At 37.3% G+C, this 22,793-nt stretch overlaps 1 protein-coding gene across 2 annotated transcripts in view; it reads right to left on the reverse strand.

The window, feature by feature from the left end:
• The window catches only part of SEMA3E (semaphorin 3E), a 275,207-nt gene that overhangs the window by 107,908 nt on the left and 144,506 nt on the right, over positions 1–22,793 (reverse strand). For both annotated transcript variants that reach the window (XM_086398568.1, XM_086398569.1), the window contains exons 2-4: positions 17,294–17,454; positions 6,377–6,436; positions 3,079–3,198 (exon numbers count right to left, since the gene is read on the reverse strand). In XM_086398568.1, coding sequence (XP_086254694.1) covers positions 3,079–3,198; positions 6,377–6,436; positions 17,294–17,454 — 341 coding nt within the window. The remainder of the gene's footprint in view (positions 1–3,078; positions 3,199–6,376; positions 6,437–17,293; positions 17,455–22,793) is intronic.

Genomic DNA, 22,793 nt, shown 5'->3' on the forward strand with positions numbered 1-22,793 from the left:
AAACAGAGGGAAAAAAGATTAAGAATGAACAGAATCTCAGCAATCTATGGGAGAAGGCCCCAAAGTCAATCTATCTATCTCTATCTATTTATATTCATCTTTCCATAAGTCCCCGAAGAAGAGTGAAGGAATGAGGAAGAGGTATTATTTGGAAAAATGATGGCCGAAAATTGGGTGTAAAATATAAACTCTGTATCCAAAAAAACCTTAGTATCCCAAGAAATAAAAATATCAATTTTTTATCAAGTATCCCAAGAAATAAAAATACCCATTTTTCCATTATCACCACCACACACATAGGCACAGTATAGAAAAACTACTGAAAACCAAAGATAAAGAGAAACTGTTGAAAGATAAAGCAATCACAAACAGGGTAATATCAATATGAATGAAAGCTGAACTTACATCAGAAAGAGATTAGGTGACAATGAGGCATTTTTGAGATGCTTAAAGAAACAAACAAAAGAAATACTGTTAACCCAAAATTCTATACTCACGGAAAATATCTTCCAGAAATAAAGATGAAATAAAGTCATTTTCAGATCAATGAAAACTGAGAGGATTTCTTTCCAATAGATCTGCACCACAAATTGTCTACATTCTGAACTGTATATATGTATACTTATGTGTTTCTGAATATATATGTATATATATGTGTGTGTGTGTGTGTGTGTATATATATATATATATATATACACACATAAGTATACACAGAAACACATGGCAGAAAGTGAAGAGGAACTCAAAAGCCTCTTGATGAAAGTGAAAGTGGAGAGTGAAAAAGTTGGCTTAAAGCTCAACATTCAGAAAACGAAGATCATGGCATCCGGTCCCACCACTTCATGGGAAATAGATGGGGAAACAGTGGAAACAGTGTCAGACTTTATTTTTCTGGGCTCCAAAATCACTGCAGATGGTGACTGCAGCCATGAAATTAAAAGATGCTTACTCCTTGGAAGGAAAGTTATGACCAACCTAGATAGCATATTCAAAAGCAGAGACATTACTTTGCCAACAAAGGTTCGTCTAGTCAAGGCTATGGTTTTTCCTGTGGTCATGTATGGATGTGAGAGTTGGACTGTGAAGAAGGCTGAGCACCGAAGAATTGATGCTTTTGAACTGTGGTGTTGGAGAAGACTCTTGAGAGTCCCTTGGACTGCAAGGAGATCCAACCAGTCCATTTTGAAGGAGATCAGCCCTGGGATTTCTTTGGAAGGAATGATGCTAGAGCTGAAACTCCAGTACTTTAGCCACCTCATGTGAAGAGTTAACTCATTGGAAAAGACTCTGATGCTGGGAGGAATTGGGAGCAGGAGGAGAAGGGGACGACAGAGGATGAGATGGCTGGATGGCATCACTGACTCGATGGACGTGAGTCTGAGTGAACTCCGGGAGTTGGTGATGGATGGACAGGGAGGTCTGGTGTGCTGCGATTCATGGGGTCACAGGGAGTCAGACACGACTGAGCGACTGATCTGATCTGATCTGATCTGATACATATATATACATATGCATATGTATATACATATGTATACTTGGTATATTTGTATATATATAAATATTCTGACTTTGCACTAGCCTCCTTGCCTTCTATATCTCTGCTGAAGTTCTCCCTTTTATCACTTGCATTGTTACTCTAAAATAATTTAGTAAATACACTGTGATGTGTTTGTGTATGCTATTTAACTTTAATCTACAACTAGAGGTGGTTTCTTAACTTTTAAAATATGTTAATCAAAAATCCTGCCTAGAAGGATGCTTACCAGCTGAAGTGCCCCAATCAGGGGTACTTTCTAGAGGCACTTAAGAGTTAGCACTTCAGATACTGCTAATTATGTGTGCACATGAGTGTTAACTAGTATCAGGAATATCAGAAATAATTTTTCAGGAATACCAGTGAAATGAATGTTGTTCTTCACACATGGTAGCTGAAAATACTTTACAGTCACTGCTGCCTTTTCATAAATATACAAGAGTCAAGGGGTTAGCAGATGTAAATTATTACATATAGAATGGATAAACAAGGTCCTACTGTATGGCACAGGGAACTATATTCAATATCCTGTGATAAATCATATGGAAAAGAGTATTTTAAAAAAGGGGGTGTCTATATGTGTATAACTGAGTCACTGTGCCATACAGCAGAGATTGGCCTAACACTGTAAAAGAATTAGAATTTTTAAGAAAAGAGAGAGAGAGTCTAGCTGCTTAACTACAGATCATCCATAGCTCTGTTTTATCTGTGTCCCATCTTGATGTAGGATTCTGCCTTCTGATTACAAGGAAAGGTAACAGATCCTGACATCAGAACATCGTTTAGCATGTTTCTCAGTGAAACTGTGATCTAAAGTGCTTGACATGGGCCTAAATAAACGAGAGTTGGTAGTTTACCCAGTTTGTTGAAACCGGTTATATGACTGATCATCAAGCCTGCTACTTTATATATGCAGGTAGCAGAATTCAGTTGGGATTTGCTTAAATAATACCATATCACCTAGTGGTGGGGGTCTTGGGGAAGACATGGATAGCTCTTATCAACTATCATTTATCTCAAGTCAGTTTGCAATCTGTTCCCCACCTCACCTCCACCTCCCCACCTCACCTGGCCAAGAAAAGGAGTTATTACAGGATCAACAAGCCTGTGCATGTCTTTTAAAAGATACTGTATGTAGCAATTTTGTTTATATAAATTTATTTACACATACACGTGGGTGTGTGTATATATATATGTTCATATATATATATATATATATACATTCATTCTACTCTGGTGCTTTTACCAATACAAATCATATAAGAACACAATAGAGAACACAGTTTGATATTAAGAAATATTTTTAAGTGGACAAATTAAGTAAATGAAATTCTTCAGTGAAGGAATGCATAAAGAATTAACTGGTTCACAGATTTCATAACTGACAAGAAATCTTTGCCTCTCACTCAAGCAAATTAATTCAGAATATCACAAATGCTCTTCTCTTTTATCCAAAGAAATGCCATAACCTTTCTTTTAAAACAAAGTTATTTTAAGCATTACTTTTGATAATTCATTCAGAGCAATGAATGAAACTGTCATACCTCCAAATGGTATCCAACTCTGATGAAGGCACAGAGTGGGTCAAACGCTCCTGTCCCGCAGGTCAGTAGATGTGTTCTGTTATAGTGATGCAAAACCCGAACATAATTTGCACATTCACTCTAAAAACCGGGAGAAAAAGAAGGAATTGGTTAGTGTAATAAAAACGTTTTGCTTCTGTTTTGACTGTTGTTTTTCCTAACCCTAGACATCTCATGTATAAGCCTCCCTTGGTTAGGGAAGGCAAAGGGGGCAGATGAAAAGAGGGCAACGACCAGTCAGGGAGACGGATGTAGCGAGGTATCATTACAATCAATAATGGGAGTGCATCATTATGAGGTATTCTAGTACACAATTGAGTTTTTTTTTTTAAAAAAGCACTGGTCAGAAGTGTTTTCAGGTGTAGATTTCCAAGGCAATGTTTCACTAGGCAATTAAATTATTATCAAGACTGTTATTTTTTAAAGTACATATAAATCAACATTAAGTCGGAAGACCAATCAGTAGAAGTAGTTTCATTACCCTCAAGGAAACATATGCAGACTTCAGGGCACAAAGAGTTCTGATGTTTGGAAAGTTAAGTCCTGTATTTTCAAACTCATAGATTCATATAAAGGACTTTCAGAGAATTTTCAAATAAACAGATGGAAACTAACTGGTAAAAGTAACATTTTATACCTATTACTGTAAGATTACAGTCCTGGGATCAGCAAACTTTTTCTATAAAGAACCGGAGAGTAAATATATTTAGTTTGATGGGCCATCTGGTCTCTGTTGCAACTACTTAACTTCTGCAGCTATAGCATAAAAGCAGCCATTGTCAACAGAAAAATAAATGGATATGGATATGTTCCAAGAAAACTTCATTTATGGCAGGTCACATTTGGCCTCAGATCTCTAGTTTGTCTAAAATGGGATTCAACTGTAAGCTTCTCAGAAAACAGAATCTCAGTTTTGCACATCGATATAGTCCACAGTTAATCAAACTCAGTACCTAATACACAGCCCACACTCAACAAAGTTTTAATAGATCAATCACTAGGTAAGTATGCTAAATGAAAAAATGTTCTAAAACTATTTAAAACCAACTTAACTAAATTTTGGCTAATAGCTTGTTGACAAATTAATCCCAGGGACAGAGGGGCCTGGTGGGCTGCCGTCTCTGGGGTTGCACAGAGTCGGACACGACTGAAGCGACTTAGCAGCAGCAGCAGTGCATTTAAATTATGAGAGAAATACCAAGCCCTTTTATTGCTAAATATTACCTTGACATTAATAGATGCAATAGTCAGTAAAAGATATTTTATAAAGACAGATTTTGATTTTTAAAGTCTGTCATGTAACAGTATTGGGATGAAAAAAGCCAACAGAACCATCATACCATACATGACTGAGATTATAGCATTCCCTTGGGAAGAACAAGTAATGCACTAATGAACAGATTATTTGGGGTACTAAGATTTATTTCTTTAATTTCCCATTAACATAGCATCCTAGTCTACGGATGACCCATATAGTTGGGAAAATCTAACATTCTATTTTCATCTTGCTGTAAGCACATGCTTCTCATCTCCTGAAATGGGCGCATCCTGAGGGGCCAATGAGACCATATTCTGGCTCTGCTGGGTTTAGACTGACACAGCCTCTGAATGTGTTCAGTTAGTCAGCAACACGCCACAGACTGAGGAAGCAAGGAAGACTCATTCTTTGACTGTTACCCAGTTGCTACACAAGAATGAGGTGTGGGTAGAATGTGTGTTAATTTTTCACATGTTTTTGCTTTTTCTTCTTACAGAAAAAGAACAAATTAACTTTCTAAAGAAGATGTGCATACTTCTTCCAAAGTTCTCCTTTAACTTCTTCATTTGTTTCTAATTCACTAATCAAAGTGAAACAAAATCTCACAAAGGTGCTTAGCTTATCTTTAAGATACTACCTGAAATTATTTTTCTCTCTAATACATAGGAAATAAATATTACTATAAGAATGTATAAATCTGAATTGATTAAAATATAGTAAGATATAATAAGAGAAAATAAAACCAAGATCTGATGGCACCTTGGTTCCCTACACTAACTCCACAATGAAAATAAGTTTTAAGTAATTATGTACACATAGACAATATACATGTATATATCAAATATGTGTGTATGTATATGTGTGTGTTTGTGCTAAGTTGCTTCATTCATATCCAACTGTTTGCAACTCTATGAACTGTAGCCCACTGGGCTCCTCTGTCTATGGGATTCTCCAGGCAAGAATATTGGAGTGGCTTGCCATACCTTCCTCCAGGGGATCTTCTGAACTCAAGGATTGAACCCACGTCTCTTATATCTGCTGCATTGGCAGGTGGGTTTTTCACCACTAGTGCCACCTGGGAAGCCCCGTGTGTGTGTGTGTGTGTGTGTTTTGTTGTTCAGTCTCAAAGTCATGTCCACCTCTTTGCAACCCATAAAACTGCAACATTCCAGGCTTCCCTGTCTTTCACTATCTCCCAGAGTTTGCTCAAACTCATGTCCATTGAGTAGGTGATGCCATCCAACCATCTGATCCTCTGTCCCATTCCTTCTCCTCCTGCACTCAATCTTTCCCAGCATCAGGGTTTTTTCCACTGAGTTGCCTCTTTGCTTCAGGTGCCCAAAGTTTGGAGCTTCAGCTTCAGCCTCAGTTCTTCCAATGAATATTCAGGGTTGATTTCCTTTAGGATTGACTGGTTGGATCTCTTTGCTGTCTAAGGGAGTCTCCAGAGTCTTCTCCAGCACCACAGTTCAAAAGCATCAATTCTTTGGCACTCAGCCTTCTTTATGATCCAACTCTCACATCTGTACATGAGTACTGGAAAAACCATAGCTTTGACTAGTTGAACCTTTGTTGGCAAAGTGATGTCTCTGCTGTTTAATATGCTATCTAGGTTTGTCATAGCTTTTCTTCCAAGGAGCAAGTGTCTTTTAATTGTATGGCTGCAGTCACCATCCATAGTGATTCTGGAGCCCCAAAAAATAAAATCTGTCACTGTTTCCCTTTTTTCCTCATCTATTTGCCCTGAAGTAATGGGACCAGATGCCATGATCTTCATTTTTTGAATGTTGACTTTTAAGCCAGCTTTTTCACTCTTCTCTTTCAACTTTTGTATGTGTGTATATATAATATATGTGTATATACCTAGATATATGTATTTATTCCTTACATGAATTGTATATATGCTTTTTAGGAACAATTAACAGGTTAGAGATTCAGTCCTTTGTCACTGACCAGGACTACAATTAATGATATGTTTAGTTTACAATGAATGATACTTACGGCATCATTTCCTTTCATTATGCATTCTTCTGTTTTTAGTGCTGTACTTGGCCAGTGTATCTGAAATAAAACATAATGCACTATTATGCAAACACATATAAAAATAAACTACACTGAAAACCCATTTCATTTTTTCTGTAAGTCAATACTTTATAGTTTATTTTATTTTTTTTTGCTTCTATTTCTTTCTTTGAGAAGATCAAGAGGTTTATCACTTAACTCATATATTATGGAGCCAAATAGCCTTCATACATGAGAGATATTGGGGACTTATAAAAGTGGTGACAATAGCATTGAATTATGATGATCTTGTTATGATTAAATTTATGATCATAAGAGATAATACTACATGGTTTCAACTATAGGAATACAACATTACCTTGGTATTGTTATTACTGTATCAGGCCCCCTAAGTTTCTTACGAACAATATTCAGCATCATGTGGTCATTTGCTTTCACAGTGCAGTATATAAACTTTTAAATACTTTGGCCACCTGATGCAAAGAGCTGACTCATTGAAAAAAACCCTGAAGCTGGGAAAGACTGAGGGCAGGAGGAGAAGGGGGGCGGGTGGAAGATGACAAGGTTAGATGGCATCACCAACACAATGGACATGAATTTGAGCAAACCCCAAGAGATAATGAAGGACAGGGAGGCTTGGCGTGCTGCAGTCCATGGGGTCGCAAAGAGTTGAACACAACTTAGTGACTGAACAACAACAAACAGAAACACATGAGCACTTTTGGTTATGTTGCAACATAAAAAAGAAAGACAAAGAACAAGTAGTGATACCAAAGAAAGCCAGTTAAAAGCAAAAAGCACACATAGAAAAGCCTAGAATCAATGCTCTTCATTATATCATAGATCTGTCAATGGAGCATATATGCTTCAGGAATAATATCACATTAACGTAACAACAATGTCAGATTCAATTGCAGCCTTGCATCAGCTTGAAGAGGGTCCTTAACACCACTACAGAATAAGGATGCTGGAAGTGAAACTGTTGAATTTATAAACTTTATTGATCCTTTTTTGGAAAAAATTCAGACACTGAGTGATAGGTTTTCTCAGATGACTTCTAAAATATATTCTAATTTGAGGCTCAATTTGGTTTTGGAATTATAGTTTTACTATGGATGCATAAATCATTCAAAAGGATATGCTAGAATGTATGTGTGTACATGTGTAAACACAAGCTCAAAATACAAATTAATTTTAGGATTACTCATCACTGGAAAGATAATTTTCTTATTAATATGAGTAAATCAGAGAATATCTCACCCGTCAATCATAATGATTAACATTCTTAAGATCTTTAATTTACAAGAAGCAAGGCTTTTCTTCTTATAATATTTACACCCCTTTTTATTTACTTTTCATCATTATATAAAATGAGACTTATTTAAACTATATTTCTACAATTTCAAAGTGTTTGATAACCAATTCTTTGGGAAAAATACCAAAGTTCAGCTTTTCAATGTTGAAACAGACAAGAGAATAACCTCAATTTACTACCTCATTCTCCTCAATCATTGGTTTTATGTGGATTATTTCTGGGACTATTTGAACACATTGTTTTGGGTGGATGGCAATTCTCTAGAGGATTCCTATATTTTGTTGACTAATTTTGTTTTCAGCTATCTTTTCAAACAGCCTTGGAAGATAGAGATAGATCCTCCCTCCAGGGCAAATAGATTTTTTTCTTGATCAGGATAATAAAGATAATGTCTCCCTCTGGGCAAAGGCTGGACAGGTTTGCTAGAAGACTCCTTTTAAGGCTGAGAGTATTTTGAGCTGGAAGTTGGTAAATTGGGTGCAAGATATATTCACTGTGTGTACAACATCTCCTTAGGCTGCTTGGCTCTGTGGGACTTGAGGAGGAAAAGACAACTGATGGAAACATGAGGCTCATACAGTCTGCGGTACTGGGAGTGACTAGGCCAGGTGCCTCCTGTCTTTTGCCAGCATCAATGAAACTATGACAGGTTGACTTGTCTAAAAGCAAGGTAAAATTCACAGTTCTTGACACAAACAAAAAATAATATATTCTGTGGTGGTGAAGACAATACATGGTTCTTCTAGGATTGCCAGAATGTGTTATTTCTAGCAGCAAACCTAATCGTGACGACTGCTCTGCTGCTGCTAAGTCGCTTCAGTTGTGTCCAACTCTGTGCGACCCCACAGATGGCAGCCCACCAGGCTCCCCCGTCCCTGGGATTCTCCAGGCAAGAACATTGGAGTGGGTTGCCATTTCCTTCTTCAATGCATGAAAGTGAAAAGAGAAAGTGAAGTCGCTCAGTCATGTCCAACTCTTAGTGACCCCATGGACTGCAGCCTACCAGGCTCCTCTGTCCATGGGATTTTCCAGGCAAGAGTACTGGAGTAGGGTGCCAATAATGAAATCATTACTTCAGGCACATCTTCAATGATGTTCCCAGATAACTTTTACATGATGGCAAGTAAAAATTTACATATTTTACAAGATGGCATTTGTCCCTCCTTTAATGCTCTGAATTGTTTTTCTTAGTATGTATTCAATTTTAGCTCTCTCATTAGGCTGTAAGTTACAGAGGGCAAGGCAGTGACTAACTTCTGTAGCCCTAAAATGCCTACCTGACACAGGGTCTTTAATGCCATCACTGCTTATTCATTGGCTACTGACAGATTTGTGTCAGTCAACATTTCTTTATCACATTCTTCAAACAGTTAATTCACTAAAGGATCCTACAATACAGTTTGAGAGAGAGATTCACTGACATGAAAAGGCTACAATCAGTGTCAAGTAAATGAGACAAGCAGCACTTTCCAGTTTAATCAGGGAGGAAATCCTACAGAATTTAGTGAGTGTGAAAGACTGGCAGGATTTCCGAGGGCAGAGAAAATGGTCTTAACCAGATCACTCTGGGTTCACAAAGGGAAAGTAGTAGAAGATTAAGTTATGAACACTTAACCACTGAAATCCAACACATCGGAACTCCCCTAAGGAATAATATACTTGAGTTTTGCTTTTATTGTTGTTTATACTTTAGTTTCCTTTGGTTTGTTTTTTTTAAACACAATTTAACAGGCTCAGGACTGTATTCAAATGTCCACTCAGGTGAGAAAAGACAAGAGAATGATCTCACTGGAAATCAGAAGTTATTTTAAAGCCATTATGTACAGATGTTCTGCCAAGACAGTAAGGGAAATGATTTTCTTCATTTGTTTTGGCAGTTAGGATGCCTTTTGGTTCTGCTCCAAAGTATAGCATCAACAAAAAGTCATAAAATTAAGCTATCTGTTCTGCATAAAGCATTTTTAAAGGCAGTTAAACAACAGGGTGTAATGACATTTCCAAATTCTCTGCACCAAGAAAGGTACAAAAAGCAAAGGTTAAATACACATGATTTCATCACAATATTCCTACTATATAATTTAATTGTTCTAATGCATTTTAACAGGCCATTTACTATTCTTGTATAGCTCAAACGAGAAAAATAAAATAAAAATTAAATTACAAAGTATTCTTTTCTGGACTCCCTATTGAACCTCCTAATTATACCAGGATTAAGAATTTAACTATTCTATTGTTACATGATGTTAGAACACTCAGAGATTTTGGAGAGCAAAAACAAATGAACAAAAAAGTAATAATTTAACTGTCTAAAAAACATTATTTCCTTTTTTTATTGAAAAAGATTAAATAAAATGATACAGTAAATGTAAATCTCCCTTGGAATATATTTAAGTGACTAAGACACTATTATAACTTTGTCTAATATTCTCTTCCTAATTCTATTATTCTAATGAAAAATATTGTTTATATTTTAGTTTTTTATTTCTATATTTTACATCTATATATAGTACCAGTGCCCATCAACACATATTTTAATTAAAGGTCCTACAAAGGTCATTAAAATCAAGAAAATATGTTTTGAATATAACACATTAAAAGAGACTTAATGGTTTATAAATGGTAGTTTTAACCTGTCACACTTCCCTCTTACTGTTTATCCTTTTATAATTAGTTATAATGACTGTCATTATTCAAATACTTTATAACCAGAATTATAATCTTCTGCATTACAGATAAAATTTGTTCTTGAAATGTTGATAATCAAAAGCTTTTGAATTAGAACACTATTATTATAACACAAACATTTCTGGCCTGGTAAAACTCTGATGTTGGGAGAGATTGAAGCCAAAAGGAGAAGGGGGCAGCAGAGCATGAGATGGTTAGATAGCATCACTGACCCAATGGACATGAATTTGAGCAAGCTCCGGGAGATAGCAGAGGATAGAGGAGCCTGGTGTGCTGCCATCCATGGGGTCACAAAGAATTAGACATAATTTAGTGACTGAACAACAAATGGCCTTTTTAATGGATGAAATCTACTAAACTGCTATCATTAATGTGAAACACCATTTGCCATTTTATATGCAAATTATATTCTAATGCCTTTCTCCCACTTAAAAAAAATGAAGTTCTAAAATGGAAGAATTTTTTTCACCTTTCATTCAATAAACTTGAGTGAGAAAAGTATAAATATTTTTACAAATAGAAGTGACTAAACTTTATTTATAGATATCCAAATTAAGTAGTGCAACTTTAGCTTTAAATAATAGTGGTAAGAATAATTTTAGAAGGAAAAAAAAGGTGAAATTTAGAAACAGAAAAGCCATCGGTAAAAGTTAAAGCAAAAATTTATTACTAAATATGGAATATCCGATGAAGTCCTCCCTGGTGCCTCAGATGGTAAAGAATCTGCCTGCAATGCGGGAGACCTGGGTTCAGTCCCTGGGTTGGGAAGATCCCCTGGAGGAGGGCATGGCAATCCATTCCATTCTTCTCTAGAGAATCCCCATGGACAGAGGAGCCTGGTGGGCTACAGTCCATGGGGTCTCAAAGAGTGGGACACGAAGGAGCAACTAAGCACAGCACATGAAGTCCTATAAAATACAGCTTAAATAAATCAACATTTCCACTTTTGATTTCTTTATGAAATGAAAAAAGAAAAGAAAATGAAATGAAAAAAAATTTTATATGTCAAACTATATAGTATTGCTATGTCCCCAAGAATAACTTTATTTTTCAGGAAGACTTGGTAATTCTCAAATGTGCACAGATTGCAAGAGGCTATATCAACAGAACAGACAAGCTAGTCCCTATGCTGTCTTTGAATACCAGAGCCTCCTTGGACTCTCAACTTTGCCATAAATTAACAAAGGGGAAACAGTTCCTTGATCTTGTCATTGGTTTTCCTCTGCTTCTGTCACCAACAACTGTTTCACTAGTCTATTAACCATCACTAAAGGAAACACTGGAGAAGGCAATGGCAACCCACTCCAGTACTCTTGCCTAGAAAATCCCATGGACGGAGGAACCTGGTGGGCTGCAGTCCATGGGGTTGCTAGGAGTCGGACATAACTGAGTGACTTCACTTTCATGCATTGGAGAAGGAAATGGCAACGCAGTCCAGTGGTCTTGCCTGGAGAATCCCAGGGACGGGGGAACCTGGTGGGCTGCCATCTATGGGGTCACACAGAGTCGGACACGACTGAAGCAACTTCGCAGCAAAGGAAACACTAGTGATGCAAAGGCAGTAAGAACCAAGAGGAAAGAAACCCCTGACAACAAAAGGCCAACAAAGGTCCGTCTAGTCAAGGCTATGGTTTTTCCTGTGGGCATGTATGGATGTGAGAGTTGGACTGTGAAGAAGGCTGAGCGCCGAAGAACTGATGCTTTTGAACTGTGGTGTTGGAGAAGACTCTTGAGAGTCCCTTGGACTGCAAGGAGATCCAACCAGTCCATTCTGAAGGAGATCAGCCCTGGGATTTCTTTGGAAGGAATGATGGTAGAGCTGAAACTCCAGTACTTTGGCCACCTCATGCGAAGAGTTGACTCATTGGAAAAGACTCTGATGCTGGGAGGGATTGGGGGCAAGAGGAGAAGGGGATGACAGAGGATGAGATGGCTGGATGGCATCACTGACTCAATGGACGTGAGTCTGGGTGAACTCCGGGAGTTGGTAATGGACAGGGAGGCCTGGCGTGCTGCGATTAATGGGGTCGCAAAGAGTCGGACACGACTGAGTGACTGATCTGATCTGATCTGATCTGAATGGTAAGCTGAAGACCAATTTGGGAGACACAGTTCACACTAAAGTAGCATTCTGGTTCTCAATTCTATGGTGTAGTACAAATAGCTTAGGCTTCTTAGACAAATAAACTTGGTTTTAAGTTCTAATTGTTACTTACTGGCCTCATGGCCTTATTTTCCTCTTTTTTCCATTTACCCAACATGCTGGTGCTAAAGCAATCACCCTAAACTATCATTCTCATTATGTTATACTGAGACATAACGTAATACTCAGACTCTCCCACTGGCTCCTGCATTGCTTAAGTTTCAACAGCTCAGCAGTCAATGTTCTTCAGGATCTGGTCTAAACCATATTTCCTTCCTTAACTATCACTCTCCCCAGTTCCCACCCACATGCCCCCACCTCACCTATCTACTTCAACCAAATCATTATTTCAAATTGCTCTAAAATTTCTCAGCTTCTTCCCTCTCCTCACTACCAAACTGTGTGACTCAAAATTCCAACTACTATTCAAAGTCCACTTTTAAATTATATCTCCTCCAGGAAACCCCAACTCTCAGTTTATGCATATTTTCTTAGTATTTTATTTGGGCCTTTATTATAGTTCTCTTTAAATTGTGCTATCTATGACAGATGTGTATGTATCTTCTCCATTGCACTAGAAATATTTTAGGGTAGGGACTGTTTTATTCATTTCTGCGTAATTCATATTTCCATGACTATTTGTAGAACTTAGTTGAATAGTCTTTAATATGTAGGACTCTTATACCTCACTTAGAAATGGAAGCACACAAGAATCATGTGCTAATTCTGTGTCTTGTTCAGATAATAACCATGATAGCAAATATTTGGATAACACTACATATTTTCTGGCACTGTTCAAGGTAATTAATAACTCAATTAATTATCTTATAAAATGCTCAGTCACTTCAGCTATGTCTGACTCTTTGTGACACCACAGACTGCAGCCCACCACATTCCTCTGTCCATGAGATTCTCCAGGCAAGAACTGAGTGTGTTGCCATATCCTCCTCATGTTTTTCTCTTTCCAAGTCTTCTATCTATACTGCTGCTGCTGCTAAGTCACTTCAGTCGTGTCTGACTCTGTGTGACCCCACAGACAGCAGCCCACCAGGCTCCACTGTCCCTGGGATTCTCCAGGCAAGAACACTGGAGTGGGTTGCCATTTCCTTCTCCAATGTGTGAAAGTGAAAAGTGAAAGCAAAGTCACTCAGTCATGTCAGACTCTTCGCGACCCCGTGGACCACAGCCTACCAGGCTCCTCCATCCATGGGATTCTCCAGGCAAGAGTACTGGAGTGGGGTGCCACTGCCTTCTCGTTCTGCTATTGTCACATAATGATCAGAATCTCAAGATACTTTAATATTTTCACCTGAATAATGATTTCCTCTAAATCAGTCCAAAACATTTTGCACCAAAAGACTTTAGACAGAAGTGCAAAGAAAAAAAAAAAAGGTTTAAATAAATTTCTTAGGACGTTCCTGATGAAATCAGAGTTTAATCTAAGTATCGTGTTATCTGTGGATTTTAGAGACTTTTCAAGAGAGTAATCTGCAGAAGAAATTTTTTCTGGCAGGTAGGAGGCTTTCATGAAATAAAACAAATGGAAAAATAAGGGTAGAAATTTTACAGTTTTACCACCAGGATTGACTCTTCCATTTTTGAGTGAAGGTCAAGGGTCTTTTATGAATGTGACATAGATACAAGGGAACAGAATTTCCGGGTGAAAGTATCATTACATAGTCTGGGAAATGCTATGAATGAATTAATTTATAAAGCAAAGTCAGTATCTAAAAAACTAACAGTAAATTTATTAAATGGTAATGAAAGTCACTCAGTCCTGTCCAACTCTTTGTGACCCGATAGATTATAGCCCACCAGGCTCCTCTGTCCATGGGATTTCCCAGATAAGAATACTGGAGTAGGTAGCCATTGCTTTCTCCAGGGGATCTTTCTGACCCAGGGATCAAACGTGGGTACACCTGCATTGCAAGCAGACTCTTTACCTTCTGAGATACCAGGGAAGCCCAGTAAATGGCAAGTTCTTACCTATTTCAAAATTGCACAGGAAAAATCAGTCTAATGTGTATATAATAATACAAGTTCTGACTGTTATAGTTGATCCTTGAACAACATGGGTTCAAACTGTGAAGGTCCACTTAACGTGCGGATTTTTTTCAGGGAATACCCTAATATTCAGGGAATACCCTAATATTTGTCCCCTTTAACAAATGAGAAAGCAGAAGAATAAAGGGATTAAGGAATTTGCCGAGTACTACAAATGCAAGTGAAGTGAAGTCGCTCAGTTATGTCCGACTCTTTGTCGATCCCATGGACTGTAGTCTACCAAGCTTCTCTGTCCATGGGATTTTCCAGGCAAGAGGACTGGAGTGGGTTGCCATTTCCTTCTCCAGGGGATCTTCCTGACCCAGGGATCGAACCCAGGTCTCCTGCATTGCAGGCAGACACTTTACCCTCTGAGCCACCAGAGAAGCCCAACTACAAATGCAAAGCCAGGATTTTCTTTGCTTTTTAATACACTGTCTAGGTTTGTCATAGCTTTCCTTCCAAGGAGCAAGTCTGCTTTAATTTCATGGCTACAGTCACCATCAGCAGGAACTGTATTTGTAAATTACAAATTGTATTTGTAAATTACACCTCAGTAAATTAAAAGATGGGAAAAGTTATGCAAAAACAATATGCTGCTTAAATATACAATATGGAAAAAAAAAAAAAACTAAAAATCTAACTTGTGTTCCTCATTCAATCTTCATACCCCTACAACAAAGGAGGCACAGTCACAAGTAACACAACTGAATCTAATAACTAATACTAAAACAAAACAAAAAAGCAGTAGGCTACAATAAACAATTGTGTATCATTTTTACATAGCTTAAAACAAGTAACTCTAAACAATACAATGTAATAGGGAAACACTCATTATGATACAATAATTCTTTAAAATTTGAAATTAATAAATAAATAAACCAAAAAATCCATCAGAGTGATGGCTTCTAGGTAGCAGGAGACACAGGAGGAAAAGACGGAGGAAACGAAAGGCAACTACAAGCAGTGGGGATGGTGATAATGTCATTCTTGAGTTGGTCGGTGAGTTCTAGGTATTTATTTAACTATTATGTCGTCTAAGATATTTACATTATTTATTATTTTATGGAACAGATATTGGGCTTCCCTGGTGGCTCAATGGTAAAGAATCCGCCTGCCAGTGCAGGAGACCTGAATTCGATCCCTGTGTCAGGAAGATCCCCTGGAGAAGGAAATGGCAACTCGCTCCAGTATTCTTGCCTGGGAAATTTCATGGACAGAGGAGCCTGGTGGGCTACAGTCCATGGAGTCACAAAATAATCGGACATGAGTTAGTGATTAAACAACAATAATCCAAGCAAATAAAAAAAAAGAGAAAACATTTAATCGGGGGAGGGGGAAGAAGTGTGATCTATTTTCCTAATTATAATAATGTATATAGTTACTACTTAGCTAAAAATTGTGGTACAGCTATAATAGGAAGATGACAGGGCAGATGAGTAGGGGTTGCTGCTGAAATTGTGCAGATATTTTAGCTACGTCACTGCAAGAAAAGGAAGCAAAAATCTTCATCTTCATTTACAGAAAGTCAACAGATATTGTCTAAAACTAGTGATATCACGGAGAAGGTAATGGCACCCCACTCCAGTACTCTTGCCTGGAAAATCCCATGGACCGAGGAGCCTGGTGGGCTGCAGTCCATGGGGTTGCTAAGATTTGGACATGGCTGAGCGACTTCACTTTCACTTTTCACTTTCATGCATTGGAGAAGGAAATGGCAACCCACTCCGGTGTTCTTGCCTGGAGAATCCCAGGGACGGGAGAGCCTGGTGGGCTGCCATCTATGGGGTCTCACAGAGTCGGACACGACTGAAGTGACTTGGCATAGCATAGCATAGCATAGTGATATCAAGAAAGAACAGTACACAGATGTCACTTCAACACATGGAGATAAGAACCAGAAAATACGAGAGTTTTAAATTATTTTCTCTAGAGATTAGGAATTGGATGGGATGAAGGTGTTCTGCTTTTTATAATTTTTTTAAAATGACTTTAAAAAATATGGACATTGTTCATTTTGACAAACATAAAAATATACAAGTAAATTATAAAGAAAATGTATTATGTAATATATACCTTTATGCCAAAAAATGCTATAGTCTACATATATCTGAATGTTTTATATAAGGTTGATATAGTTCTGGAAACATATTAATTCAACTCTACAAGCACAGATTATAAGAACCATTTTTCTTCTTATAGTTAACCTTCTCAAAATAGTTGAATGCTTGCCTGTTTTAATATATTTTAATCCTTTAGGTTTAAAGAGCATCCATCTGAATTAGTGATCTTACCAATAGAAATACATGAGTCAGCTACACTGAGTTCACACATCCATATTTCTTCAGGCTGGGATTTTTGGAGTAATAAAGCCCAAAGGGACTTTAAATCAGAATATACAAACCTAGGTGTCAGGAGAGTGGGTGTGGTACAAGGGCCGCTAGGCAAGAGAAAGTTTCAATGCATCAATCAGAAGTCTTCTGGGGATTTGGGAATCAGTGGTGTGCTAGAAAAGTTTATTCTGCATTATTTATAAATCTTCTCAAAATGATTTTATTTTTAATGTGTATTTGATTTCTTTCAATAATATTATCACTCAGAATGTTCATGTGGTCAAGACAATGAAAAATCTAATCCAAGTAACACCCATTTAAGATTTCTCCCTTACTCCTTTTCTTTCTCTCCTGAAATATAGTTTACTCTTTCATACCTCTCTATAGCCACTGCTGATGTGTTCTAAGCTGAGGGAATATACAAGATCCTTGCCTCCCACGAAGAGTCTCTCTTGATATTCATCCAGTAGCATTGTCTGGAGATTAAGAAATCCAAAACGGCTATGAAAGACTGATGTTCTGTTTAGATCCAAGAGCTCTGAAATGCAAAACAAAATGTACTCTAAATACAGAAAATACAAATACCTTTGTAACAATTTTTCATGGCTGTATTTTCACATGTATTTATACTGTGCAGTTAACATTCATTTATTTTATCATAAATACAAATGATAACATTTATTGTTCAGAAAGATTAAAAATATATAATACACTGTCAATACTTGGTTGTGTGTTTGAAAGATGCTAAAATAGTATATATTCTAACCATGTAAAGGGATGGATATTAATTAACTTATAGGGATAGTCATTTCTTGATATGACTTGATATCAAATCAATATGTTGTGAACAGATTCATACAACATTATAGTTCTACTATAATTTTAAAAACAAAAAAAATTGTTCAGCATTTAAAAACAGAGTATAATGGAAATAAGTTACAATGTGCACAAATTAAAATCTTTTTTAAGTTTATGAATGGAAAAACTTTGACACAACTTAATATGAAAAGTAGGGCTTCCCTGGTGGCTCAGATGGTAAAGTGTCTGCAATGCGGGAGACCCGGGTTCGATTCCTGGGTCAGGAAGATCCCCTGGAGAAGGAAATGGCAATCCACTCCAGCACTCTTGCCTGGAAAATTCCATGGATGGAGGAGCCTGATAGGCTACAGTCCATGGGGTCGCAAAGAGTTGGACACAACTGAGCAATTTCAATAGCCTATGCTTTTAAATATGGAATTATTTTTCACAAACTTTAGTGTAAAGCACACATAGAAAAGTTATTCCACTATGACTTTTTTTTTTCCAGTTGAGCTATTTTTTTTTAATTTTATTTTATTTTTAAACTTTACAATATTGTATTAGTTTTGCCAAATATTGAAATGAATCCGCCACAGGTATACATGTGTTCCCCATCCTGAACCCTCCTCCCTCCTCCTTCCCCATACCATCCCTCTGGGTCATCCCAATGCACCAGCCCCACTATGACTTTTATATTTACTTCTCTATGTATAATAAAAATCCCAATTCTAAAATAAATATCCCCAAAACAAGTCCATTTAATTCCAGATGAACACCAATTCAGAAAAAATGTTTCTACTTGAAACTGGTTTTGAAAGTCATGTCCAGAATCAAATCACCCGAGTCTGGAAACTATCAGGACTGTGAATGCAATGAAGTAAAACATGGTAGTATTCACTACAGAGGGAATAACTGTTAAAACTGACAGGGATCTACTGTCTAAAACTGTGATTTAGGCTACTGTTTATGTACTACTCTTACTTCAAAAGGACTAAAGAGCCTATTGATGAAAGTGAAAGAGGGGAGTGAAAAAGTTGGCTGAAAGCTCCACATTCAGAAAACTAAGGACATGGCATCTGGTGCCATCACTTCATGGCAAATAGATGGGGAAACAGTGGAAACAGTGGCTGACTTCATTTTTGGGGGCTCCAAAATCACTGCAGATAGTGATTGCAGCCATGAAATTAAAAGACACTTACTCCTTGGAAGGAAAGTTATGACCAACTTAGACAGCATATTAAAAAGCAGAAACATTGTCCACAAAGGTCCGTCTAGTCAAGGCTATGGTTTTTCCAGTAGTCATGTATGGATGTGAGAGTTGGACTATAAAGAAAGGTAAGCACCGAAGAATTGCTGCTTTTGCACTGTGGTGTTGCAGAAGACTCTTGAGAGTCTCTGGGACTACAAGGAGATCCAACCAGTCCCTCCTAAAGGAGATCAGTCCTGGTTGTTCATTGGAAGGACTGATGTTGTAGCTGAAACTCCAATGCTTTGGCCACCTGATGTGAAGAGCTGACTCATTTGAAAAGACCCTGATGCTGGGAAAGATTGAAGGCAGGAGGAGAAGGGGATGACAGAGGATGAGATAGTTGGATGTCATCACTGACTCAATGGACATGAGTTTGGGTGAATTCTGGGAGTCGGTGATGGACAGGGAGGCCTGGTGTGCTGCGGTTCCTAGGGTCACAATGGGTCAGACACAACTGAGCAACTGAACTGGACTGAACTTACTTCAGAAAGTCAGAATCTGGCAAATCTGTGGTATTGTTTGTTTGTTGAAGCTATTTCACTGCATATGGCAGTTTATTACTTATGGTTGTTAAATGATATGTGAGAGACTTTGAGGGTGAGAAAGAATATGACTCCAATATGAAAAACCCTGAAGGCTGAAAATTCCCAAGAAGTCTCCTTGGAAATATTGACAAGTTAACAGATAACTTCATTTCCCAAAAATCTGTTCCTAATGCAACTGACAGAGAAGGTTAAATACTGGTAACCAAAACACTCAAATCCAGATAGCAATATGAAATATGACAGATCTATATTATTTTGTCCACTCTTACACTATTTCTGAGAAAAGAGAAATGAAGTATTTTTCCCCTCTATTAAGAATGTATTAACTTCTATTTCTCTACTCTGAAAGTACTGATCTCCAGCATTTCATGGGATAGGGCTAACCTTAAATCTTTAGTTTAAAACAAGCAATATTGCTAGCATCAAAGTATCATTTATAAAGGTAAAACTTGTGATATTGAATCATTTGACAATTCATCTAAATAAAGAACTTAAACTTTTTAGGGAGAGATGGAAATAATAAGGTACTTTATTTAGGGAGGATGAAAATAGGAATTTGAGAGATTTAAGGGTTCTTGAATTCTGGAAGACAAATTTTTCCTATTTCGTAATTTTGTCAAGGTAGAATCACATTCTTTTCCTTTCTTACTAGGCATTCACAGAAAGAGATGCACTTTTTAGGAATTCAATACCATACCAAAAATATAAATCAAAGTTCTCCACTGCCATTATATCTTGTCTTTATATGTAATCACTTAAGGTGTTACATCCGGTCTGATCAGGAAACTATTTTGCAGAAAAAGCTCCCCAGTTATTCTGATATATTTCTAAAATTCTTCAAGTGTTAAGCATGGTGAAATCATTATCTGAACATATTTAACTGATCAAAGAATGGGTATATGCTAAGTAGAATTAACAGATCTCTACAAACTACAAACTTACCAAGAACAGTAAGGTACAGAGTTTAGGAGACTAAGTTGGCTGGAAACTGAGAGAAAGTCATGAAAGGAAACAAACATGAGGAACTGAAAGGTTGTTGTTGAATCACGCGAATACACCGGGATTCTTGGCCCCCGGAGGAGAAGAATTCAATCCGGGGCCAGAGACAAGGCTTGATCGCTCAGAGCTTTTGTGTAGTAAAGTTTTATTAAAGTATAAAGGAGATAGAGAAAGCTTCTGACATAGGCATCAGAAGGGGGCAGAAAGAGTACCCCCCTGCTAGTCTTTAGCTGGATGTTATATAGTCACTAGCAGTCTGTTAATGAAAGAAAGGAATATCTTAAAATTCAGAATGGCACCAGGCCCCTCACCCATAAGATGCATTTTGGGATAAATGGTTTATCCTGGGCCATAAAACGATTAACTTGAATCTTGAAGAAGGGCAGACCACCATACAAATAGTTTCATTTACATAGATTAGGGGAACAATATCTATACTGGTTTGTCAAGTAGGTTCTGGGCCAAGAGGCGGAACCGACTTGGAGACAGAGTTTGGGGTAAAGGCAGAGTACATTAGCATAGCTTAAGATGGACATTTCCATAAGAAAAAGGCATTGGTTATCTCTAGGTTTGAGAATAGTTAACTTCAGGCCAAACCAGGTGTCATTATGGCAACACAGTATTTTAAGAGAAACCTCCCTTTAAATTTGTATAGAGAAGGAAAAAATATTGCTAGTTTGTTTCCTCCTGCCGCTTAAGAGAGATAAAAATGTCTGACACTTGCAGGCTATTTCCTCTATTTGGAGACCCCTGGCCTTCCTGCCTGTTACCCTCTCAGAACCTACCCCAAAGCATTGCCACAGTTGAGTACTCATTGCAAATTTTGAAAAGTATGAATTGGAAAGAGAGGCAGCCTCACCAGTAAAGGAGGCCCTCTGTTAAGTGAATTCCAGTAAGGATGGAATGCCCTTGCTTTTTCCCAGTGAAGTCATTACAGCCTCATTACCTCCATATATACCTAGAGATATAGACATCAAAACTTGTACTTGTTTTTATGACTTGCCAACTTCTGCAGTACTTATTATATCTAATTTTTATAGCGTAAAGGTGGTAGTTCCTATTTTTTAATCAATAATAATAAGAGACTAACTACTGATCCAATAGTGATATACAACTGTGATATCCAACAGTGAATACGGATGGCTTCACCAACTCAATGGACATGAGTTTGAGTAAGCTCCAGGAGTTGGTGATGGACAGGGAAGTCTGGCGTGCTGCAGTCCATGGGGTCGCAAAGAGTCGGACACAACTGAGCAACTGAACTGAACTGAATGTAGATCCACCAGTCTTATTTTCTTTTAATATATCAGATTTTATTTGGACCCATCCTCCATCTATATGACCGGTCTATCCCATGAGATAACAAAATTGAACTCATGTTTCTGTTGAGGTGTAGTTTGGAAAATGCAAAGGGAAAAATTCCAACAACTGCAAAATTTTCACAAGTTCCTTGCTCATGGCCTTTATATTTATTGATTTTTTTTCCACCACAGTAAAGAACCACAGTGTAACAGTTTGAATTACTATCATCCTTTAAGTGACTTATGAAGAAACTCAGGTGCCCAGGGAATAAATGGGAAAGAGAAAACTATCCTACATACACTATTACAATGAAAAAAAAAAAAAAAATCCCCCCTCCAAAAAAAAGAGAGAGAGAGAAAGAGAGAATTAACGTAAAACAGATGTATATGCCATTATGAAAGTCCTGTAGGCTGAGAAGCTGAGGAGCCAGGTTCTGGTCTTGACTTTGCCATTAATTACCTGAGGAACCTTGAATAACCACTTAACCTCTTTAGACTGGTTTCCTCACATGTTAATCACCCTTCTGTCCTCTAAATTATTATTTGCCTAAATTGCATTTCTAAAATGGAGGTGATAAGACATTGTTAAAAATATACAAATCCAAAGACAGATATTTTTAGTCTTTCAAAGTATAGTGCTGAATCTATATTTTTGACATCTTCAAAAATGGAGTGATCAATGAAAAATTCTAAATAGCTCATGACCCGTATTTAAACTTGCCTAAAGGGAAGTAGTTAAAACATTAATTTATGACTTTTCATATGTTTAAAATATTATAGGGTCAGGAAATACTTTCAGGTTATCAGGAATTTTTGATCTAATTTATTCTGATTCATTCATATTGCCTCAGGAAAAACTGCTGCCAAGATATGCCTGGATACATAAAATTGAATATGATGTACATGCCTTAGGCAGTAAGTTAAGAAATTTCATTTCACTTATAAAGACACTTCTTGGGATAGTTCCTAAGTTATTTTTTTTAAA

This window comes from Bos grunniens, chromosome 4 (genome assembly GCF_055505025.1).
Source record: "Bos grunniens cultivar Pamir isolate PY7600 chromosome 4, Bosgru_T2T1.0, whole genome shotgun sequence".
NCBI lineage: Eukaryota > Metazoa > Chordata > Mammalia > Artiodactyla > Bovidae > Bos > Bos grunniens.